General features: G+C 44.1%; 1 protein-coding gene across 1 annotated transcript in view; it reads left to right on the top strand.

The window, feature by feature from the left end:
• The window catches only part of GDF10 (growth differentiation factor 10), a 38,552-nt gene extending 18,250 nt beyond the window's left edge, over positions 1-20,302 (top strand). Inside the window, exon 3 of the mRNA XM_073588258.1 lies at positions 16,401-20,302. Coding sequence (XP_073444359.1) covers positions 16,401-16,592 — 192 coding nt within the window. The 3' untranslated portion in view covers positions 16,593-20,302. The remainder of the gene's footprint in view (positions 1-16,400) is intronic.
• Positions 20,303-26,095: the final 5,793 nt, after the last annotated feature.

The raw sequence follows: 26,095 nt of genomic DNA, 5'->3' as shown, positions 1-26,095 counted from the left end.
CCCCATACACATGCGACTCCGCTCCGTACACCTCGTACACACACGGCTCTGCTCCGTACACCTCGTACACACATGGCTCCGCTCCGTACACCTCGTACACACACGGCTCCGCTCCGTACACCTCGTACACACACGGCTCCGCTCCGTACACCTCGTACACACACGCCTCCGCTCCGTACACCTCGTACACACATGGCTCCACTCCGTACACCTCATACACACACAGCTCTGCTACATCTACCCTGTATACCCCTCCTGACCCCACACATACTTACCTCATCCAACACCATGACAACAGCACAGCAGAGTCTTGCAGACACCAAGAGGCAAGGCTGAGTGCACAGGACCTGTGATGAGGTCACAGGAGGGGCGGAGTCAGGGGGTCACATGATCAGGGGTCCGGACAAAGGCTCCTGATCATGTGACCCCTCATTCCTCCCCTCCTGTGACCTCATCACAGGTCCTGTGACCAGAGAAGAGAGCAAGCAAGCGACGCTGTGAGTGGCTGCGGGGGGGTCTCATGCTACAGCGAGGATGAGGTGGGGGGGGCGTGGCGGCTTATCTCCCTGCAGTGCGGGAGGGTTGGAACCTATAACTGCCGTGCCCGCTGAGGGCCGGCGGCAGGAGCAACAGCCAGGCCAGTGGCCGCATCAGCTGGTAAGCGGCCAGATGATCGGGCGCTGCCGCCTGCGGCCCACATGACAGCGGCCCAGCGAGCCTGACAACAGCGGGGCCTGACGACAACTTTTGGGGTCCAATTTCTTCTGTTACCCTTGGGACAATAAAAAAAATTGGGGACTAAAAGATCTTGTTTGTGGAAAAAATATGATTTTTTTATTTTCATGCCTGGGCGTTATAAACTTATGTGAAGCACTTGTGGGTTCAAAGTTCTCACCACACATCTAGATAAGTTCCTTGGGGGTATAGTTTCCAAAATGGGGACACGTGTGGGGGGTTTCCACTGTTCAGGCACATCAGGGGCTCTCCAAACGTGACATGGCTCCCAATCTCAATTCCAGACAATTTTGCGTTGAAAAAGTCAAACAGCGCTCCTTCCCTTCCGAGCTCTGTCGTGCGCCGAAACAGTGGTTTCCCCCCACATATCAGGTATCAGCGTACTCAGGACAAATTGCACAATAATTTTTGCCGTCCAATTTCTCCTGTTACCCTTGGTAAAATAAAAAAATTGGACCTGAAGTAATTTTTTTGTGAAAAAAAGTTAAATGTTCATTTTTTTTAAACATTCAAAAAGTTCCTGTGAAGCACCTGAAGGGTTAATTAACTTCTTGAATGTGGTTTTGAGTACCATCAGGGGTGCAGCTTTTAGAATGGTGTCACTTTTGGTGTCACTATTTTCCGTTACACCTTTCTGCCTACATTGCCAGTTGCAGAAAGTTGCCAATCAGTGGTGATGGTAAATAACCAGAGCTAATGAATATGTTAGGAGTCGGATTTCTCCGTTTACTCAGCAGGGATCCAGATCCTCACATTCTGCACTCTCCTCCTATTTTCCCACTGCAGAGGAGATTGCAGAGGAGATTGCCTTGCAGCTAATCTCTCCCAAGGCTAAGTCCTTCTGTCCTCTTACTGGGCATGCTCTTGGGACGATCTTCCATTGGAGATCGGGAGTCATGTCTCAGGTCCCGCTCCAGTTCTCACTGGTCCATCTAAGAGATCTGGAAGCGTGCAGAAGGTCCCGGCTACCAGCGCCATGCGCTAGTATAGACTATACTTGCTATGTGTGAATGGTGACGGATGTATGACTCTGGTGACTGACTCATTTGAAACACCTTCCCTCTGATATTACGCATGGTGATAGGGAATTAGTTTAGTAGTCAGCGCCAGTCAGTGGCAAGCCTTAAGCCACTGTGCACACTGCACCGCTACGCTAGCGTCCGACATCGCGCTTGCTATCTGGCTTTGTCGTTGAGCGGCAGTGTCCTACGCCGCGCTGCAGTTGCAGCCCTTCTTGGAGTTTGCAGCAGTGACGTCGCACACACGGTAGGTCTAGAGGGACGCAGCTCCCCTGTCTTGGGTTCTGCTCCTGTGACCAGATACCGTGTGTGCATTTACCTGAAGCCTGTGTCTCTAACAGGTTCAGCGTTTTGTATGCTACCTGAAGCCTGTGTCACTAACAGGTTCAGTGTTTTGTATGTTTTTGTTGCGGCACCTCTGTGTGTGAACAGAGCCTGCTCTGCACACTCTGGGTGAAGTTGAACCCGTGTGCATTATTCCGCCATATTGCTCCTCTGTCATCACTCAGCAGCGGATGTTACACCTACTGCACGGTGGACCCCGAGCGGCAAACGCACTTTATTATTTATTGTTATTTAGTGCATTCCGCCGTTCCTATCAGAATATCATGGACTACATAGCAACTGAGAAGACTAACAGAGATATAGCACATAAAACAGTGTTTTAACAAAACTACAGTAAGAAGCTAAGAGACCCAGCGAAAAAATCAGAGTTTCTGCTCCAACTCTATAGGTAGCATAAATCTGGTGACAGATTCTGTTTCAATCTAATCAAGTACAGGGCATGTAGTATAGAGACTGGTAATGGAGTCATAGCTGGTCTGTACTTCACCAGGACCAAAAAGTTCCCCAGTGCAAGGAATTTTACCCCAAGCATGTTTTATTAGATTTCCTGACCACCAGCTAGGACTGCACATAGTCCTACTCATTTGAATGGAGCAGTGTTCTAGTTCCCTCTATAATGAGAGGCAAATAGTTCTGAAGTGGAGGGAACCACATTGAAAAATGGCGCCTCTTTTAGAATTGACTGTCTAACGCCAACTAATCAGGCATTCTTAACCATATACTATCACTTTCTGTGGTGGGAATAACTTAAAAAATAATAATCTATAAATTATAAATATATATACTGTCATAAGATGGGGGGAGGCTTAGCACAAGAAGGCAGGTGTCACGCTGCTGCAATGCAGGTAGATGCAAGCTCCAGTAGATGGAGATAGAGTGGAAGGGGGTCTGGACACAGACGGAGCAGACCTGCCGTGCAGCAGTGAGGCTACTACCAGATGGCAGCAGAATAGTCTTACAAGCCAGGTCAAATCCTAGACTGTAGCGCAGTACCAAAGGAACAAGCAAACTCAGAGTCAGGGATAAGGCAAAGGAATAGTAACGGTCAGGAGTGGATATGCCAAAGACAAGAGACAAAAGGCAGGTCAGGGTCCAAGCCGAGTTCAAGTACCAGGAAGTCCAAACAAAACACAGAGTCAGGACAGGGAGAGGGGAATAACACAGACACGGTCAAGTCAGGAATCACAGCAGGACAGATCAGAATGAAACAGATTCAGCTACTCACGCCATAGGCAGAACTATAACTGACATCGCCTGCAGGAAGCAGCGACAATAAATAGCAAACCTGAATTCAGCTGAGAAAGGTTAACCCCTGACATGACCAGACTGGGAACATGGAAAGACAGGACTCAAAACCCAGTCTGGATCATGACAGTAGGCGAACAGACATGATGTTACGTTACTACATTAGAGATGGCGCAGATGCTATAACAGATGCTATAACACAAGAAGGGTATGGGAATGCTGTGGAGGGCTGCAGGGGCCAGGCTGTCTCAACACTTATAGGTGTCTCTGTTACTCAAAAGGCTAGGATATTTAGGACATTTATAGCATGTTAATTGGACATGCCCCAAAACTGTCAGCTAGATGCAGAGCCCAATAGTGAGACCAGGATCTATCTCAGAACAAGGGCTCTTCATTCCCCTGGAATGGAGCAGTATTCGCACATGTGTGGTCTGTCTTAATTCAATTGGGAGTTCTGAAAATTGACTCTCCATCCTTGGTGGCAGGCGACAAGGCCTCATTCTCTGAGTGTGGGGAATGTCACTTGAACCTGCATCTAATTGGGAATAACACTTAATGTAAGTAAATTATGTAGCATTCAATCAGCAATCCATAAGTGTTCTAACTGGCTGCCAGATCGGAATAAATATGAAACTAATAGTGACGCTACTTCTGCACCAGAGATACATGTCACTCGGCTCTCCACCCTTCTAGCTACTACCCTTTTATATAGGACCATATTATAGGGTGATTCTTGAAAACCCACCTCTTCAAGAAAGCTTACAATATGCAATGACCACACTGCCACCTCACCACCATCGGAGCTACTGCAACCATCCAACCTACTGTCTCCTTCCTCAACATCCTGTAGATGGACTCAATGGTGCTATATAAATAAATATTAATAATAATTCTTCCCTAGAAGCAATGTTGGGACATGGGGGTCAACCTGTATGATGTATCCCTTTATGATATTCCTTTACGTTATTAAGCACTTGGCAAGATATGGCAAGTAGTGGGAGGATAGGAGTCTGCGCTGCAAATGTAATTCAAGAATCCAGAAGGCGTTGTACAGGATTGACCATTCAGTTTATTCTCAATGAGTTTCGAAATTGAACCAACTTCTTCATCAGGAGTACCACAATATTGATTTAAGGCTATGTGCACACGTGTGGATTTGCCGTCCCCCGCAGCGTTCCCAGGGCTCAGTAATGCTCGCGGCAAGTCGCCTTCCCAGTGATGCCTTGTGACAATGACCCCAGATGACGTAGCATCTCGCGAGACCGCTACGTCATCATCACAGGTCATTGTCGCAAGGCATCACTGGGAATGGGACTTGCCGGGAGCATCGCTGAGGCCTGGGAACGCTGCGGGGGACGCCGGAAGGTGAGAATATCACAATTTTTTATTTTAATTCTTTTTTTTTAACAGGGATATGGTACCCAGGGCCTGGAGGAGAGTCTCCTCTCCTCCAGACCCTGGGTACCATCCGCACATTTTCTGCTTACTTTGCGCATGGTGGGCATAGCCACATGCGGAAAGTAAGCGGAACAATGCATTCCTATGTGTGCGGAATCCCCCCGATTCCGCAAAAAGTATGAGCATGCTGCGTATTTTCCCGCAATGTGATTCCGCAGCGGAAAGATATGCAGCATTAGTACAGCATGTGCGGAATGCCATTGAATTCAATGGGTTGTTTATTTTATGCGTTTTCGAGGAGAAAAATGCAGCAAAAATGCATAAAATCCGCGGCAATTCCGCACGTGTGCACATAGCCTCACTCTTCACCTTTGCAAATTTGTCATCGGATAAGACCCTATTGCGCTTGGAATCCCTTGTTTTCACTTGGCAAACTATGGAACAGAATCGCCCATGCACTTACACTATAGTACAGCACCACCCAATGGATAAAGGAGCACATGAATATCTTCCAATGGATGAACGCCTTGAGAGCTCATGCTCTAGTCTAGAGTGTTATATGGCTTTGAGTTATGTCGAGCTGTAATACTGCACTCATAGACTTCTCTGGGACGTTAGCAGGGTTGCAACCATCCATAAAAATACAGAACTGTTTTTGCCTTGTCTGTAAAATAAAATTAAGGGTTCCTTAATTTTTTGAAGCTGAAGAAATTTATACAAATTATACAAATTACTTTGACTTTAGTTATCATCATTTTACAGTTTGCAGTGACTAAACTAATCCTCATATCAAAATTATGAACTGCAGAAAAAATAAAAAGTCAAGTTGGCAGCTCTGGACCCTACTGCATCTCCATAGGCATCGGAATTCATGTTGTAGCACTAACGTGCTGATTCTAGGGGGTACATATGTGTATGGCATGGAAGTTATGAGCAAGAGGCATGTCCTAGAGTGTTTTGTAATTCTTACATGAAGTAGTCATTGATGTGTGACACAAGATGGGTTTTGTTCTTGTTTGTAGATTCATCTTCTCCCAAGGGGGAAATCATGCTTTAAGTAGACCTTTATAAGTCAGGCCTATGCCTTAGGGGCCTGTATCCATTCTGGAATTTAAAGGAGTAGTATACCAAGGTCGCAGTAATTATTCCCATTTTTCAGGGCCATAAAGTTTGTAGTTTATAGGTTGTCATTATGAGGGGAATTCCTGGAGTGTGGAGGATGGGTTTAGCACTTTCACCATAACATGTTATATTCAGAGATCTGCCAAGCTCACACATTGGGGCAGAGGCACAGCATAGGATTCACACAGGTAGAAATTGTAACAGGACCGTCAACTACCAAAAAATAAATGGCACGTAGTGGGTAAAGTCATGTTACAGATTTTGGATAGGATTCTCATACACTTACGGGTGTATTTTGCCATTCCAGAGGGATTGTCTCAAAGGCATATGTCATCATGAAGCTCTTAAGTCTAGAAGTGGTATTTGCACCAGGAAAGAGACTTGGACCTTGGTATCCAGTTGGTTCTGTACATATTTCTTCTGTTTCTATAGGATTGGTCTTTTACAGCCAAGAGACCAAATAAGTGTCTCTTTCCTAGCACCAGTGCAACTTCATTCCAATGTTCGGCTGTGAACGGACAGAGTGGCCTGGACACTACTAGGCATGTCCCACAGATAAACCTTTTATGTTTCTCATGAAACTCTGGGCAGACTAGTTAAAAATAAAAGCTATATTTTTTTTAATCAAGTGATGAAACCTTGAAATAGAAATTATACTTGTGTCCGTTATTGTCTACCATTTGTACAATGTATACCATGGCCTTGTTTAGGGAACTGGGTGGCGGCTAGGGTTTCCATTTAGGAGAAGGATATTAGGTTTGCTTAATTGTTTGTTACAGTATTTTGTTTTATTTTATTAAATTTTGTTTTATTAGCATTTATTTTGAGATGTTTTTCATTGCATCTTGTCTCCCAAAAGGTTAGAACAGTTCTTAAAGGGAATCTGACAGCTGAATCAACACCGATAAATTAATAATCATACATGGCTGCAAGCATCTGTCTCTTAAGGCTGATTACACGCCACTGCATAGTGTGAGGAAAGTGGACAGTATATAGTGATACTCATTCAAACTTCTTTTGCTGCATATCCAAAAACCTTGACTTGTCATAAAATGAGTGCTCTACTGTCAAACCAGTCCTGTCCCATCTGCCAATATCATGTCCACCGAGGTGTGACTAAGATTCCCTGATCCGGCCTCATTTTTTCCTCCCAGAACTTTGCATCCTACGGCTGCTTGTGAACGTTGCGACTTCTGTCATGCACAGAGTGACCTCAAGCCTCCAGACCTGAGCAGTGGACCTCTAACTACATGTCGAAATTGCAATGTTTAAATGCAGTCGCAGAATGCAAAGTTCTCGGAGGACAGATAGGGATCACAGTCATGTCTTAGTGGGCGCGCGATCGGCATGACTGGTCCGTCTGTAGTGCATGCCTTTTCAATTAGTCAAGGTCCTTTGGATATGAAGCAAAAGAAGTTTGAAACAGTGAGCATCAATATATTGTAAACTTTCCCCACACAATAGGGTTGCCTGTAATTTGCCTTAGAAGACACATGCAGCCATATCATTTGTTTATAGGTGTTGATCCAAGAGTCATGTTACCTTTAAAGTTTTTATTAAAAGTTAGCAAGGCGCTTATCTACAGGGAGTGAAGAGACAGCAATCACTCTCAGGCATGGAAATTAAGGAGACGCAAAACTAGTGCTAGTCTAAAGGCCCCGTCACACTAAGCGACTCACCAGCGATCCCGACACCGATATGAAGGTGTCAGGATCACTGGTAAGTCGCTATGTGATCGCTGGTGAGCTGTCACACAGACAGCTTCACCAGCGATCAGCACAGCGATGCCGAGCGCCCGGCATTGCTGGCCATCCCTGTAAAAAATAGAATCAAAATAAAAAATATAGTTATTCTCACCTTCCGACGTCCCGTTCAGCCATCCTGCCTCTCTCCATGCTCCGGTCCCAGTGATCCTTTGCACGAATGACCGCGAGATGTCACGGTCTCGCGGGATAACAAAGTCTCGCGGTCATTCGTGCAAAGGCTTACTGGGACCGGAGCGTGGAGAGAGGCAGGATGGCTGAACGGGACGTCGGAAGGTGAGAATAACTATATTTTTTATTTTTTTTATTATTTTTTTACACCTGATCGCTGGTCTCCCGCTGTCACACGCAGCGATGTGTGCTGGCCAGCGGGAGACCAGCGACCAAAGAAATGTCCAGAGATTTCTTGCAGCGATCAGCGATACCAGCAGGGGGGCCGCTCGCTGATCGCTGTCACACACAGCGATCTCGCTGGTGAGATCGCTGTTACGTCACAAAAGTTGTGACTCAGCAGCGATCTCGCTACTGAGATTGCTTAGTGAGACGGGGCCTTAAATGGCACATGATGGTGGTTGGAGTCATTTTTAAAAAGTGTAAAGAGTCATTTTCAAAATCATAATGTGGTCTTATAATAGTGTAAACATGTTTTTCCCTTTGTTCTAGTATTTTTATTTTTTTTAAGTTTTCTTTTAGAGCTGCTCTAATTTGCACATACAGTGCCTTGCGAAAGTATTCGGCCCCCTGGAACTTTTCAACCTTTTCCCACATATCATGCTTCAAACATAAAGATACCAAATGTAAATTTTTGGTGAAGAATCAACAACAAGTGGGACACAATTGTGAAGTTGAACGAAATTTATTGGTTATTTTACATTTTTGTGGAAAGTCAAAAACTGAAAGTGGGGCGTGCAATATTATTCGGCCCCTTTTACTTTCAGTGCAGCAAACTCACTCCAGAAGTTCTTTGTGGATCTCTGAATGATCCAATGTTTTCCTAAATGACTAATGATGATAAATGTAATCCACCTGTGTGTAATCAAGTCTCCGTATAAATGCACGTGCTCTGTGATAGTCTCAGGGTTCTGTTGGAAGCACAGAGAGCATCATGAAGACCAAGCAACACAACAGGCAGGTCCGTGATACTGTTGTGGAGAAGTTTAAAGCCGGATTTGGATACAAAGTGATTTCTAAAACTTTAAACATCTCAAGGAGCACTGTGCAAGCGATCATATTGAAATGGAAGGAGTATCATACCACTGCAAATCTACCAAGACCTGGCCGTCCCTCTAAACTTTCATCTCAAACAAGAAGACTGATCAGACATGTAGCCAAGAGGCCCATGATCACTCTGGATAAACTGCAGAGATCTACAGCTGAGGTGGGACAGTCTATCCATAGGACAACACAATGAGTCGTACACTGCACAAATCTGGCCTTTATGGAAAAGTGGCAAGAAGAAGCCATTTCTCAAAATCCATAAAAAGTGTTGTTTAAAGTTTGCAACAAGCCACCTGGGAGACACACCAAACATGTGGAAGAAGGTGCTCTGATCAGATGAAACCAAAATCGAACTTTTTGGCAACAATGCCAAACGATATGTTTGGCGTAAAGGCAACACAGCTCATCACCCTGAACACACCATCCCCACTGTCAAACATGGTGGTGGCAGCATCATGGTTTGGGCCTGCTTTTCTTCAGCAGGGACAGGGAAGATGGTTAAAATTGATGGGAAGATGGATGGAGCCAAATACAAGACCATTCTTCAAGAAAACTTGTTAGAGTCTGCAATAGACCTGAGACTGGGACGGAGATTTGTCTTCCAACAAGACAATGATCCCAAACATAAAGCAAAATCTACAATGGAATGGTTCACAAATAAACGTATCCAGGTGTTAGAATGGCCAAGTCAAAGTCCAGACCTGAATCCAATCGAGAATCTGTGGAAAGAGCTGAAAACTGCTGTTCACAAACGATCTACATCCAACCTCACTGAGCTCGAGCTGTTTGCCAAGGAAGAATGGGTAAGAATTTCAGTCTCTCAATGTACAAAAGTGATAGAGACATACCCCAAGTGATTTGCAGCTGTAATTGCAGCAAAAGGTAGCGCAACAAAGTATTATGTTAAAGGGGCCAAATAATATTGCACGCCCCACTTTTCAGTTTTTGAATTTCCACAAAAATTTAAAATAACCAATAAATTTCGTTCAACTTCCCAATTGTGTTCCACTTGTTGTTGATTCTTCACCAAAAATTTACATTTGGTATCTTTATGTTTGAAGCAAGATATGTGGGAAAAGGTTGAAAAGTTGCAGGGGGCCGAATACTTTCGCAAGGCACTGTATCACCCCCACCTCCCAAAGGATGGCCTTCCAGGCTTTAGTTACCCTCCAATTGCCATTACAACTATCCTGCTGTAGATTCTATGTCCTTGGACAATTATTCCTAATGCAGTGTCTCTCAGCCGGATTCCTGCCTCCTGCACTGACAAGGTGTAATCTACTTTTAGAATACACTCTGTTCTCCTGTACACTGTATGCTCATGCACAATCCCCTGCCTGGCTGATTTTTAGCAAAGCACACATTTCCTGCACCCCTCCACAACAAAGCTTGCAATAGGAAGGCAATGCAGCGCTGAACTGTGTTTGTTGGCTGTTACTGACTGATTAGTGATGTGAAGCTGTGAAGGCTGCTTTGTCGATACATATGGCAGAAGATGAAATCCTCTGTTATATGCATCAACAGAGTAACATTTGGAGGTTCACATCACTGATCTCTCAGCAGCAAGCAAGTAACATAGCTTAGCTCTGCCAAGTAATCACAAACTCTATTGCAGAGGACTGCAGGAAAGTTGAGCTATTCTAGAAACGATCTAACAATTATGTAAAAACACATTGGCAGCTACACTGATTTAGATGGCAGAAGACAAAATTGTCCAGGCAGATACTGTACAAGAGCAGAGAGTGCACAGAAGCATAAGGTGAATTATATGCTTAAACTAGCTGAAGAGCCCGGCGTTGCCTGGGCATAGTAACCAACTGTGGTTAGTTATAACAAATTATAATGATTATATTGCACATAAAAACATTTCACATCATATATTCAACACTACAGATCTGCAACACAAATTAACTAAACGATTACCCAAGTATTGATAGTATTTTATTTTCAACTCATTCAAGAGCTTTTTGATAAACAACATGTGTATCTGTGTATCTAACCCTATCCTGTGTGATAATGTCTGCTGAGCTGTGTACCTAATCCACTCCTGTGTGATACTTTCTGCTGAGCTGTGCATCTAATCCTATCGTGTGTTACTGACCGCTCAGCTGTGTATCTAATCCTATCCTGTGTGATACTGACTGCTGAGCAGTGTATCTAATCCTATCCTGTGTGATACTGACTGCTAAGCCGTGTACCTAATCCTATCATGTGTGTTACTAACTGCTCAGCCATGTACCTAATCCTATCCTGTGTGATACTGACTGCTGAGCCGTATATCTAATCCTATCCTATGTGATACTGACTGCAGTGCCGTGTATCTAATCCTATTCTGTGTGATACTGTCTGCTGAGCCGTGTATCTAATACTATTCTGTGTGATACTGTGTGCTGAGCTGTGTATCTAATCCTATTCTGTGTGATACTGTCTGCTGAGCCGTGTATCTAATACTATTCTGTGTGATACTGTGTGCTGAGCTGTGTATCTAATCCTATCCTGTGTGATACTGTCTGCTGAGCCGTGTATCTATTCCTATCCTGTGTGATACTGACTGCTGAGCTGTGTATCTAATCCTATCCTGTGTGATACTGACTGCTGAGCCATGTATCTAATCCTATCCTGTGTGATACTGACTGCTGAGCAGTGTATCTAATCCTATCCTGTGTGATACTGTCTACTGAGCCATGTATCTAACCCTATCCTGTGTGATACTGACTGCTGAGCCGTGTACCTAATCCTATCGTGTGTGTTAATGACTGCTCAGCCGTGTATCTAATCCTATCCTGTGTGATACTGACTGCTGAGCCGTGTATCTAATCCTATCCTGTGTGATACTTACTGATGAGCCGTGTATCTACTCCTATTCTGTGTGATACTGTCTGCTGAGCCGTGTATCTAATACTATTCTGTGTGATACTGTGTGCTGAGCTGTGTATCTAATCCTATCCTGTGTGATACTGTCTGCTGAGCCATGTATCTATTCCTATCCTGTGTGATACTGACTGCTGAGCTGTGTATCTAATCCTATCCTGTGTGATTCTGACTGCTGAGCTGTGTATCTAATCCTATCCTGTGTGGTACTGACTGCTGAGCCATGTGTCTAATCCTCTCCTGTTTGATACTGACTGCTGAGCCGTGTATCCAATCCTATCCTGTGTGATACTGACTGCTGAGCCGTGTATCTAATCCTATCCTGTGTGATACTGGGCTCCCACTGCAGTCTGTGTCAGAGGGTGGTCTGTGTTGGCACGGTAATAAATTGTGTTATTTCCAACTTTACAGAAGGATGATAACACCATAGAAAAGATAAGAATTATAGGCAAAATTGTTTGGTGAATTGGAACACGTGGGGTTAAAATTTCACCTCACAACATAGCCTATGACGCTCTCGGGGTCCAGACGTGTGACTGTGCAAAATTTTGTGGCTGTAGCTGCGACGGTGCAGATGCCAATCCCAGACATACACACATACATATACACACACACATTCAGCTTTATATATTAGATTAGCTTTATGATGATTAACAGTGGTAACTAAATATTTTTTTGTTTTTTTTTATTGTGCCTTGCTGTTGCAGAGATATTATCAATCAAAGCCTTTTCACCTAGTGAATCAACTTTTGTTAAGTCAAGTACGTGTTATTAGATAGTCTTAACTGGGGGCATGTATTTCTTCTCCCTGTATAATTCTGACCAATCATAAGAAGGCAGCAACACACTGGAGAAAAAACACACCCCAACAATAGTTTAGAGCAGGTTTCTCAGTGTGTGAGATGTAATGATACAGCTATGGCCTTCTGGTGTCTTGGTCTAACATCCTGCATTACTAATAAGTGCTGGGAGTTATAAAGGTATCATTTTATTCAGACGGCTTACATCCTACTGACAGATTCTCTTTAACTCATTAGGTGCCAAATAGATTATTTTCTAATTTCTCATAGAGGTGAAAAGAAATAAACACAAAAATGTTTTGCTCTTCTCTGCAGCCACTCTTACATTGTGTGGCGTGACGTCCAGTTCACCATGAAAAATTTAGTGGAAAGTCCTGTTTAGCAATAAGTATGCATTTACTGTGCTTGTGAAAAATAATGTGATTGTAGTAATAACGCTCTAAAGAGTGCCTATCATTTATTGTAGAAAACAATGGGCAGCCACACACAAATAATTTATCAAAATATGACTGATTCAAAAATGCAGCAAATATATCCTAATCACTGTCTAAAGTGACATGCTGCCAATTGTTTTTTCTTTTTTTATTTATAAAAAGGAAGTGACACACAGATAATAGGCACTCTTTAAAGCTTCATCTTAGGAAAACAGTACTGGTAATGTCACATTACAGCTGCAAACTTACCAGTACTTAAACCCATGGCATATTTTAAGCCTCACTCACATCCCACCTCAAATCCCTCTCTTAAATATCAAAACATAACCCTTTTAAATCAAGTTAGCATTAACCCTTACCCTTTTGCTGCTTATTTCCTACATTTTCCAACAATATTTCATGTACTTCATTTGTCATCTTTTCCTGAATATATATAATGAAATGAATGTGTGTGTGTGTGTGTGTGTGTGTGTGCGCGTGTGTGTGTATCACCAACCAATCACAAAGCATCTTTCATTTCACCAGAGCTGTTGAAAAGATGCTGAGCTGTGATTGGTTGCTGTGAGCAACAGTTTTCCTTGCAACCAATCACTAAGCATCTCTCATTTCACCAGAGCTGGTTAAAAGAAGCTGAGCTGTGATTGGTTGCTATGAGCAAGTTTTCCCACTTGACAACACCTCAGCAGACATTGATATGGTAGGAGAAATCTAGCATCCCCGGGAACATAAGCTCAGCTATCGTCTGTCCCCCAGAAAGGAGCAGTGAGTACATGACAGAAATGATTCCCCCCTCCTGTGCCTATATACCCATCACACATCCTCCATCTCATAGTCACATTTTCCTCCCTTAAAGGGATCTCCGGTATGGAAGTCAGGGCAAATCCTTCCAGTGCTTCGGTTTTGACCCCAGGCCTCTCTTAAAGGGATCTCCGGTATGGAAGTCAGGGCAATTGCCTTCAAATGCTCTAGTACTGACCCCAGGCTCTCTTAAAGGGATCTCCTGTATGGAAGTTGTCATGATCTCAGTGCGGGTTTGACTCGCACACATCGGGTTAATGTCTGGAACCAGTGCTGATGACTGGCATTTCTGGGGTTAAAGGTTGTGATCCTGGTGCAAGCTTACCTGCAGACCTGGGGCTGTGATTGTGGCCACTCCCTGGTTCTGGGAGAGGCTTCTTATAGCCTCAGGATGCTCCCATCCCCGTCAGTTATACTTTCTCCCTTGGCATAGTGTGGTGACCCCTGAGTGTGTTTGTGCTGTGTTCTGGTTGCTTGATTCTCTGTGAATGACTCGGTCTGTTCTCTGGATATTGCTTTGGATTCTGCTTGGTACCTTCTATGTCTGTTTGGTTTTAACTTCTGCTTGGCCCTGACTATCCTTTCTGTCTCATCCCTGGTGCTTTACTAATATCTATGTGTATGACCTCTGCTTTGCCTGACTCTGCGTATTTCTGTATAGTGTCCTGCCATCTCTGAAAGCAGGACGCTAAGCCCCGCCCCCTTGCAGTCACATGACCGTAGGTCCTGTGACTGCTTGCTAAACTTCAGCGTCCTGTGTATCTGTACTTTCCAGCTGTACCTGACCCCGGGCCCCCCTACAGTGCGGGTGAGTCCCTGCTCAGCGGAGGCTGCACGCCGGCGCTGACAGGATCCTGACAGAAGTTAGGGCAAATCCCTCAGTGCTCTGATTATGACCCCAGGCTTCTATTAAAGGGATTATTGGTATGGAAGTCAGGGCAAATCCACTCTGCACTTTGGTACTGACTTCAGGCTCCTCTTAAAGGGATCTCTGCTATGGAAGTCAGGGCAAAGCCATTGAGCGCTTTGGTTCTGACCCCAGGCCTCTCTTAAAGGGATCCCTGGTATGGAAGTCAGGGCAATTGCCTTCAAATGCTCTGGTACTGACCCCAGGCTCTCTTAAAGGTATCTCCTGTACAGAAGTTAGGGCAAATCCCTCAGCGCTCTGATTCTGACCCCAGAGTTCTATTAAAGGGATCCCTGGTATAGAAGTGAGGGCAAATCCACTCTGCGCTTTGGTACTGACCCCAGGACTCTCTTAAAGGGATCACCGGTATGAAAGTTATGGTAAATCCCTCAGCACTGATTCTCACCCCAGGCTTCTATTAAAGGGATCATTCGTATGGAAGTCAGGGCAAATCCACTCAGCGCTCTGGTTCTGACGCCAGGCTGACAGGATGATGTGGGATATTAGGGAGAGTAGTCCGGTGGCTCTGGCTGACGGGATGATGTGGGATCTTAGGGGGAGTAGTCCGGTGGCTGTGGCTGACGGGATGATGTGGGATATTAGAGGTAGTAGTCTGGTGGCTCTGGCTGACGGGATGATGTGGGATATTAGGGGGAGTAGTCCGGTGGCTCTGGCTGAAGGGATGATGTGGGATATTAGGGGTAGTAGTCCGGTAGCTCTGGCTGACGGGATGATGTGGGATATTAGAGGTAGTAGTCCGGTGGCTCTGGCTGACGAGATGATGTGGGATATTAGGAGTAGTAGTCCGGCGGCTGTGACGGGATGATATGGGATATTAGTGGTAGTTGTCCGGGGGCTCTGGCTGACGGGATGATGTGGGATATTAGGGGTAGTATTCCGGTGGCTCTGGCTGACGGGACGATGTGGGATATTAGGGGTAGTAGTCCGGTAGATCTGGCTGACGGGATGGTGTGGGATATTAAAGTGAATGTGGCTATGCGGAGTGGGTGGGGCTATACACTCATCTTTAGAAATATAGATATAATCATTATAATTTGTTATAACTAACCATAGTTAGTTACTATGCCCAGGCAGCGCCGGGCTCTTCAGCTAGTATATATATATATATATATATATATATATATATGAAAATAAATAAACAAACAGTACAGATGAGAAATAGGCATGGACATTGGAAGCAGCTTCTCAGGGAGATCTGTGTCCATCCCATAGATCTGTGGAATATGACATCGGATCGCAGATATCAAGGTATCATTTTATTCAGCTTCCTATGATCTACATGCCCATATAGACAGCTGAGGAGGGTTGATCCTACTGACCTGTTCCCTTTAAATGCCCACTATTGACTGATTTTGTAGCTGTACCTCACAGATATTAGGCAGTAGGTTACAGTGACTGAGCAGGGCAGTACAGGGTAGATAGTACAGCCTAGACTGGTCAGAGGAAGGTGCAAAAAGGTTGTCTGGGGTGGAATGTGATCTCACATCAGGACTATTTTTACAGAATTTGTGCCACCTTTTTCTATGATATATATTTGATATTGCATCTTATATCAATTCAAGTAATTAGGATTTATGTGCAGTAGCAGACGCAATCTATGTGTTTTTATTTTTATTCATGTTTTAATAATTTTGGACGTTTCCTTTAATTGGTAATAGAGGTTTAAGAATACATTTTTTACCACTGTAAGTCTTACACGATTTTTCATTGCTCCTCTCTGACAGGTGGTGCGCCCTTCGAACCATGCTACAATACAGAGCATAGTCAAGGCTGTTGGCATCATCCCTGGTGTCCCAGAACCATGCTGTACACCTGAAAGAATGAATTCCCTAAGCGTCCTTTTCCTGGATGAAGGTCGAAATGTGGTACTGAAAGTGTACCCCAATATGTCAGTGGAGAGTTGTTCCTGCAGATAACGCAATGCTGAGGTCCACCGCAAAGTCATTACTGCGAGGCCTTCAGAGCCTCTTTTTTTGTCTTTCCTTAACAATTTGTCACGGTGGACAGGACACAAGTGTCATTGTAAGGAAATGGATTTTCTTTGGAAGGAAAAAAGCAAAAACCTAATATATTGGGAAAGATGCGGATAGTTCCCCAATATTTTCCTTCAGCGACATCGTTGTATGAAGGAACCATACACCTACAGCTTGAGAAATGAATGAACCTGATCTGGAGATGGCATTCTTGTCTTACACTTTACCGGAGTGGATTTCAACTTTTTATGTTGTGATGGAGATTGTGTGTGTTCCATGTGTATAGTATATATTTCTTGTACAGCCATATTGTTTGCAGTAATATTTTATACAGGGTTACTCCATGGAAAGTCAAAGTTTACCTCCAGCTATGTGCATCTGTTGTGCTGAATAATGTCATGAGATTTTAGGTGGGCCATAAATCTGCATTTCTACTGCAAACTGGCAGTGATCCCCTTCCACTCGCATGTCTACACTGCCAGGTTTCCTGGTGATCTCTACTTCTTCTCCTTGTGATGGGATACTATTACTGCAGCCGGAAAGTAGAGATTGCTGGGGGGACTGGGGAACGTCGTTATGGGAGAGATCGGGAATTGTTGCCTGAGTATTGATTGTCTTATTTCTTTATTCAAACCTTATTTTAAGTGGTGAGAGGGAGGTAATCAGCTGTCAAGCACTTTCCCCACCATCATCTCTGACCCCCATACATATAAACTTCCCTTGCGGACGACTTTGCTCCAAGGGTATGTGCACATGAGTGTTTGCAGAGGAGTTTTCTGCCCTAAATACGAGTCTCTTGGCAGTAAAAATACAGCATCCATTATTACTTTCTATTTAATGCATTCATTTAAATGGATGAAAGCCGCTGTAAAAACGTTGAAACAATTGACAGCTACAGATTTGAAAAAATGCAATGATAAAAGGCAGCATTGACATTTCAGAAATCTCATTCAGTTTGCTAGTACTGTAAAATACCTTGAAAAAATGCATTAAAAACACTGCAAATACTCAATGTGTGCACAAGCCCTAATGTGTATAGGAGGGCCTTATAGATGCACCCCTCTATCCTTAGCACTTATAGTTTAGCATTATAGCTGTACAGTTGTTTTTTATTATTAATAATATATATAATTTCTATAAAACATCCAATTTTACATGGCATAAAACAGTCTCAGCAGTCAGATCCGTAAAAATGAGGCCTTGTGTTCCCTGTTATAACGTCAGTGTTCTATATGCGGTATTATAGAAATATTCTCCCCTAGAGGTAATACTAGGGTAGCTGTAATAGTTTAATAATTTCATATGGCTCATACCATACCTCATTACAGGCCCCTTTGGAGGTTGCATGGAGTTGTAATACACGCATATAATACACCATGCAAATCCTCAGAAGAAGGTTTAACATGGCTGTCTCCACTCGCTATGAGAGATGGTAGTAAGTCTAATGATTGATTTAGTTTAGGTGAATTACTATATCCTCTAATTAACTGGGTCCAGATGTAGTCATCTGGTTGGTGTAAAGTAAATGTCCGCCTTTGCCTAAATTGGTTCAGAATATGTTCTTAAAGGGAATCTGTCAGCAGGCTTTTTCTATATAATCTGAAAACACCATGATTCCAGGGATGTGTCACTTGCTCAGCATCTTGCTGTAGTTTCAATACAATCAGTGTTTTATCAGCAGCAGATTATCACTGCAGAACTAGGTGTTGCATGCCAGACAGTCCAGTTAATCTGTGTAGCCCCACCCTCATCATTGATTGGTTTGCGTAAAATGTACAGTGTACACAGGAAGCTGTCAATCAGCAGTGTGGGCGGGGTTATACACAGCTCAGCATTCTGACTACTTTGACATCTACAGCAGAGAAAACAGGGATTTTATCAAAACTACACCAAGCAGTTCAATAAGTGACACGTCACTGGAATCAGGATATCTGCCTCTACGTCATGCTGCTCTCAGATTCCATAGCAAAACCTGGTGATGGATTCCCTTTAAAGTAGTGCTATAGCAGCACTGTTATAAACTATAACATCCTTGCTGCTGGCAACCACCTGTAGAGTGAGCATAGATGATTACGACATATATTAACATATTAATGACCAGGCCTCGAGAGCCGTTATCAACCAGTGAAATAATTTTTATTTTTTGCCTTTCCATATTTAAGCAGCCATAACATTTGTGTTTTATCACTGACATGGCTGTATCAGGTTTTGTTTTATTCATTTTCAGATTTTCCCCAAGAGGTGAAAAATGACCTCTTGGAGACATTCCATTTTCTTTTATTGCTCACTCTTTCACTGTAACTGGGGCATCTATAGGAGCCCCAGTTACAGGAAATAAAACCCTCTGCTCTGCCACAAGTCCCCTGAATACAACAGAAGCATCAGTATTGTGACGGAGCAAGAGAAGACAGATGCGGTGATAGACCCAAAAGGGTTGTCCAACAGTATTTTTTTCCTTTAGCTATGGATTGATTAAAAATAAAAAAACATAGGCATACTCGCCTTCTAGCGCTCCTAGGATCCAGCGTATGCTGTGTCAGTGGTTTCCGCTAAGTGTGGAAGCATTGTTTGCCCCTGTCAGAAATCACAGCACCAGTTGTTTCTCCAATGTGACCGCTGCAGCCAATCACAGACTCCCAGAGCTGGTGGAGCCTTTCGGAGCAGCCTGTGCAGTATCTGTTAGGGCATATGTCTGTGTTTATTATTTTTAATCAATACATTACTAAAAAAAAGACGTATTTCACTGTTGGACAAACCCTTTATATCAGCAGTAAAACAGCATGCAGTAGCTCTTTCTACTGGTGCGCGTTGGGAGCCGAAGGATTAATCTATGCTGCAGACATGAAGCACAGTAGAAGAATGGAGCACCTATGCAAGAAACATGTACTGTATGAGGAAAACCAGCCCCGATTCTTGGACCTAAAATGACACGCTGTTAACAGGTCAGGATATACTTTCAACAGTATCTCAGTTTTTCCAGGTTGGAATATTTTATAATATGATGTAAGTAGGACACTGGCGATTTACTATAATGTCCCTCTGTCCTGTGACTATTACATAGTAGAAAATATGCCCTTACAATGGTTCTCCGGTGAAAAAGAGTAATCACCTATCCTAGGGCCATGTTCACACATTCAGTATTTAGTCAGTATTTTACCCCAGTATCTGTAAGCCAAAACCAGGAGTGGGACAGTCAGAGGAAAAGTATAATAGAAACACGTCACCACTTCTGGATTTATCCCCCACTCCTGGATTTGGCTTACACATACTGATGTAAAATACTGACGAAATACTGAATGTGTGAATGTGGCCTTATTGTATGAATTCAGTTTCAAGAATTCACATGAAATGGGTCTATGTCACAAGCCAACTCCTAATATAACTAGTAGCTGACACAACTGGTACTTAGGTACATAATGTACATTGGATGAATCACTTTTCTATTACTCTTAGGTCACCGCTAGACGTATTGCTTGTAGGATTTTTTGCATTGTGCCCATTGCTCTGAAGATGTAATTTATGTTCTTTATTAATAATACGTATGGAATATTTTTTTATTAGACGACTATATAATATGTATTCTGCCTATGTCATTCGTAATAATGTTAAAGTATTTCTATAGTACACATGATCTAATAAAACTTACTCTTGTTTATTGTGTGTTTTTCTTACTTTTTATGTATGGTAGATATGACAGACATAGCAATAGCAATAAAGTAATTGAAGGAATTGTCAAGAGCTGGAAAAAAAAGTCTAGTCGATAGGCTGCATCTAGAATAGCAACTCGTCACCATTTAATCTGTGATCAGGAAGATCGTCATGATCATCACAGAGGTCTTCAGCTGTCCTCCAGCTGTGATGGCAACCCATCTGATGATGGATGGATGTATGGAATGATGCTCCCTTCTGAATGCATGTGCTAAATAGCACAGTGATTGACATTTAACACACGGTTGTTAAAGGCACATGATGACTGATTAAATCAGCCATCATTTGCCGGAAAAGATGTGGGCATGGCATCTAAGCCTGTATCAAATGCAGGGACACAACATATGACCTACATGTTAAGGAGCGCTGGAGTTCTCACAACCCAGAACCCCCTTTAATAAAAATCAGTGCATGACAGCCCTTACTGCTGTATGGGGCCCGGTGAACAGCAGTACAGAAGGGGGCCCCAAAGATCAGGGGCCCCGCTCCTGTGCTACCAGTCATCGGGCCCCAAGTGCTGTGCGTCATCCGGCGCCGGGCGGGCCCCAAGTGTGCGCTGCGGCCAGGCCTGCAGCACACACATCAGCAGAGCCGCCACAGCGGCCGACATCAGAAAGCTGCATAAGTGATGAAGGACCTGTGGTGAAATCATCATTATCACAGGCCTTCAGCATTGATCAGCTCCGCCCCCTTATCACATGACGATGATGTCACCACAGGACCTTTCAGCTCACACAGCAGCTCCATCTTCATCGCAGAGCGCGGTCAGGTAAGAAGAAAGTTTTTATTTTATTTTATTATTGAAAGGGGCAGAATGGAGACACACAAAGGCATAATGGAGACTTGGGGGCAGGATTGGAGACACACGGGCAAATATGTTGACACGGGGGCAGAATACAAGACATGGGGGCAGAATGCAGATATGGGAGCAGAATGCAGACATGGGGGCAGAATGCAGACATGGAGGCAGAATGCAAGACCTGGGGGCAGAATGCAAGACCTGGGGGCAGAATGCAAGACCTGGGGGCAGAATGTGAGACATGGGGGCAGAATGTGAGACATGGGGGTAGAATGCAGGACGTGGGGGCAAAATGCAAGACATGGGGGCAGAATGCAGACATGGGGGCAGAATGTGACCGTGAGACACAGGAGGGGGCAGAATTTGACCGTGAGACACAGGAGGGGGCAGAATGTGACTCACAGGAGGGGGCAGAATGTGACCGTGAGACACAGGAGGGGGCAGAATGTGACAGTGAGACACAGGAGGGGGCAGAATGTGACCGTGAGACACAGGAGGGGGCAGAGTGTGACAATGAGACACAGGAGGGGGTAGAATGTGAGGCACGAGGGCAGAATGTGACAGACACAGGAGGGGGCAGAATGTGACCGTGAGACACAGGAAGGGGCAGAATGTGACAGTGAGACACAGGAGGGGGCAGAATGTGAGGCACGGGGCAGAATGTGACGGTGAGACACAGGAGGGGGCAGAATGTGACAGTGAGACACAGGAGGGGGCAGAATGTGAGGCACGGGGCAGAATGTGACAGTAAGACACAGGAGGGGCAGAATGTGACAGACACAGGAAGGGGCAGAATGTGACAGTGAGACACAGGAGGGGCAGAATGTGACAGTGAGACACAGGAGGGGGCAGAATGTGAGACACAGGGTGTTAGGCATCAGGTTTCTGCGTCTGCTCTGCAGGAATCCAGAGCCTCACATTCTGAGGTCTCCTGCTGTCTTTCTACTGCAGAGGAGACTACTTTGCAGCAGACCGCTCTAGAGACTAAGTCCCTCTGTGCTTCTACTGAGCATGCTCACAAGATGATCTCCCATTGGAGATCAGGAGTCATGTGCCCAGGTCCTGTTCCAGATCTCATTGGTTCATCTCGGAGATCTGGAAGGTCTCGCACAGCTATAAAAAGCGCACATGGCCGTTCCGCCATGCGCTAGTATAGATTATACTTGCTATGTGTGAAAGGTGACGGATGTATGATTCTGGTGACTGACTCATTATAAAACCGCTTCCCTCTGATATTACGTATGTGGATAGAGAATTAGTTCAGCAGTCAGCGCCAGTCAGTGGCAAGCCTTAGGCCACTGTGCACACCGCACCGCTACGCTAGCGTCCGACATTGCGCTTGCTTTCTAGCTTTGTCGTTGAGCGGCAGTGTCCTACGCCGTGCTGCAGTTGCAGCCCTTCTTGGCGCTCGCAGTAGCAACGCCGCACACACGGTAGGTCTAGAGGGAGGCAGCTCCTGTGTCTTAGGTTCTGCTACTGTGACCAGATACCGTGTGTGCATTTACCTGAGGCCTGTGTCACTAACAGGCTCAGTGTTTTTGTATGTTTATGTTGCGGTGCCTCTGTGTGTGAACAGGGCCTGCTCTGCACACTTCGGGTGAAGTTGAACCCGTGCGCATTATACCGTCATATTGCTCCTCTGTCATTACCTAGCAGCAGTGTAACACCTACTGTACGGTGGACCCCGAGCGGCGAACGCACTTTATTATTCATTTTTATTTAGTGCGTTCCACTGTTCCTAACACAGGGGGCAGGAAGGGAGACATGGTGCAGGATCATGGGGCAGGATGGATACGATGTAGACAGATGGGGCAGGATTGGTTGATCATATGGGGGCAGAATGGATACGCATGAGGGCAGGATGAGAGAAAATATGGTTGGAGCCAGGAATGAGACACACAGGGGTCAGGATAAGGGATATTATTACCATAGGGGCTAATTAAGGGATATTATTACTGCAGTGATGCATTTATTTTATTTTTTTGAGGATACTGTTAAATGGGGGGAGGTTCTGTTACTGTGCAGAGGGATACTATGTCACCTCTTTTTCTTCTTCTGGTGTAGTGTAGAAGTTGGGAAAAAATTAAGTAATGTGTTCTGCAAGTGGAGCTCTAGATAACTGTGTAATTTCCTGCAGAGACGAGTCCTGGCTGGAAGACGTGATGGCGGTCTGTGCTGGATGAAAGATGAAAAGCAAAGATGAAGGACTTTACCTAGAGATGTCACTGGTGAGTCAGTGTGTTACCTGTGCAATGACACTATACACAGAGTGCCTTTGTACAATGTCACCAGTGATCACTGTATTACCTGTACACTGACACTATATACAGAGGTCCTGTACATAATGTCACCGGTGATCACTGTGTTACCTGTACACAGACACTACAGACACTATATACTAAGTACAGATCCCCTGTGTATACTGGCACTTATGGTGATAGTATTATTTTTTTTTATTAATGATCATTATTGTAGTATCCAGTCACCATGTGCTGGTAATATGTGGTCTGGGCATGGTGCGGTGGTATTTGTTCCTTGTATGTGATATTATTCGGTCACTATGCTAGTAATATGTGGTCTGGTCATGGTGTGGCTATATTTGTTACTTGTATGTGGTATTATAGGTCATTATGTGGTGGTAATATGTGGACTGGACATGGTGCGGTGGTATTTGTCCCTTTGGATGTGATATTATTGGTCATTTTAAAAATGGAAAAATAAATAAAAATATACCTAAATAGTATTGGATATTTTAGCAAATGTTTAAAAGGTTAGAGTAGAGTAGGGCCCGGCCAAAAGAGTCTACCTTGTCATGGTGGCAGATTTAAAAAATCTTTTGGCCAAAATAAGAGCTGCTGGCTATGTGTGTGATCTGGAGATGGGAACTGTTGATGTGTGATTGGTGAGAAGTGGTGTTTTTCCAAGAGAGAGTGGCGGGGCTGTGGACAGTTCAAGGGGTGGAGGGCGGGGCTGTGGACAGTTCAAGGGGTGGAGGGTGGGGCTGTGGACAGTTCAAGGGGTGGAGGGCGGGGCTGTGGACAGTTCAAGGGGTGGAGGGCGGGGCTGTGGACAGTTCAAGGGGTGGAGGGCGGGGCTGGGTGGAGCCTGGGCGGAGTCTCAAGGGGGCCCCAAAATTCCTAGTGGCAGCCCTGATAAAAAATTCTGGCATTTCACTATGACGTGATGAGTTTTATGAAGTGATAGTGTCCCTTTATTGCTTATGGCAGTTGTCTGAAAAGACTAGCTGCATAATTATACTTGGTGACTACATTGGGAAATAATTTCACTTTCACATACTAACACTTAGTTCACATACTAACGATTTTGATACATTCCTTTCCTTAGATGTACGCATTTGTGCCAAGTCTATTTAGAAGAATCTTACTAAATATGGGCATAACACAACCAAAACAAAAATGGGCAAGTACTTTAAGGAAAAGCCCACTTACTTGAAGGGTACACAATCAGAACATCTAAGTTCTCCTCAATGAAAATTATTTGTTTAGGACAAACAACTAGGTAGTTACTGATAATGGTTAGTTGCAAGGTGACATTCTCCGTTTGTGACTACACCTTTAGGCTACTTTCATATTTGCGTTTTTTTGCGCTGTGTTTTTTGCGCACACAAGCGCATTAAAAAAAGCATACAAACGCCGCGTTTTTTTGCAGCATTTTCGTGCTCATGAAGCAAAAAAACGCAGCGTTTGTATGCATTTTCAATGCGTTTGCGTTTTTTGCACATTGTTTGTCTTCACCCAAAAAAAAAATAGATAACAATCTTGCCACACACACCACCAATGGGACATCAGTGGCGGTGTGGTATGGTAATATATAGACCCTGTCTACAGCCGTATTCTTCACATTTGCTTGATTTTTCTCGTGTCAACATGGATCTGCGCTGCAAGAGTTTTCACTTCAACTTGGATTTGGACATCGTGATGGCTAGGGCATATGCAGTTGCTTGCCATGAACAAAGGAAGAGAGAGAGACAGCGAAGACGGCAGCGGCGGCGTTTGTGGATACATCCGATTGTTGAACTCCAGGAGAGCAGTGGGGCGTACCACACCCTCTACAGCAAGCTACAGGCAAACCTGGATAAATTTACAGATTATATCTGGATGTCCCAAGAAAGCTTCAGGGATTTGCTTGCTCGTGTCCAAGAATCCATCCGGAGACAGGACATACAGCTCCGTCGTGTGATTCCTCCGGAGGAACGTCTCCTGGTGACATTACGTAATATTTAAAAACCAAGGGGGGTGTCTCCTTTTGCTTTTTTTTTGTGACATGTACTATTCAAAACCTGGCCTAATTATTTTTCGTGAATGTACTAATTTTTTATTTTATAGTTTTAAAAAACCATATACAGAAATATTAATTTTACTTCTTTCTCTTTGTCGCAGATTCCTGGCGACTGGAGAGACCCTTTCTTCACTACACTTCCAGTACCGTATTGGACTCTCCACCTTGTCTGGAATTGTTGCGGACACCTGCCGGGCTCTCTGGAACGTTCTTGTCCAGAATTTATGCCCCTGCCCACCGCTGAAAAGTGAATGGAAATTGCTGACAAATTCTGGACAGTCTGCAATTTCCCCAACTGTTTGGGAGCTGTTGATGGTAAACACATACGGATCATCAAACCCAAAAGAACTGGATCGGAGTACTATAATTACAAAAAGTACTTTTCAACAGTACTCATGGCCATTGCGGTTGCCGGATGTATAATAATAATAATAATCTTTATTTATATAGCGCTAACATATTCCGTAGCGCTTTACAGTTTAACAGTTTCAAAACACAAGTCATAAGTAACAACGTTAACAATACAATAATTGAAGCAAAATAAGACGAAATGAGATGACCCTGCTCGTGAGAGCTTCCAATCTACAATGAGGTGGGGGAGATACAAAGTACAGGTGTGTATTTACAATTGTATATTTAC

Source organism: Dendrobates tinctorius, unplaced genomic scaffold, assembly GCF_039654945.1.
Source record: "Dendrobates tinctorius isolate UK_male_01 unplaced genomic scaffold, ASM3965494v1 ptg000103l, whole genome shotgun sequence".
Taxonomy (NCBI): Eukaryota; Metazoa; Chordata; class Amphibia; order Anura; family Dendrobatidae; genus Dendrobates; species Dendrobates tinctorius.
Note: the sequence above shows the minus strand (reverse complement) of the source record. Positions and strands in the feature narration are given on the sequence as shown.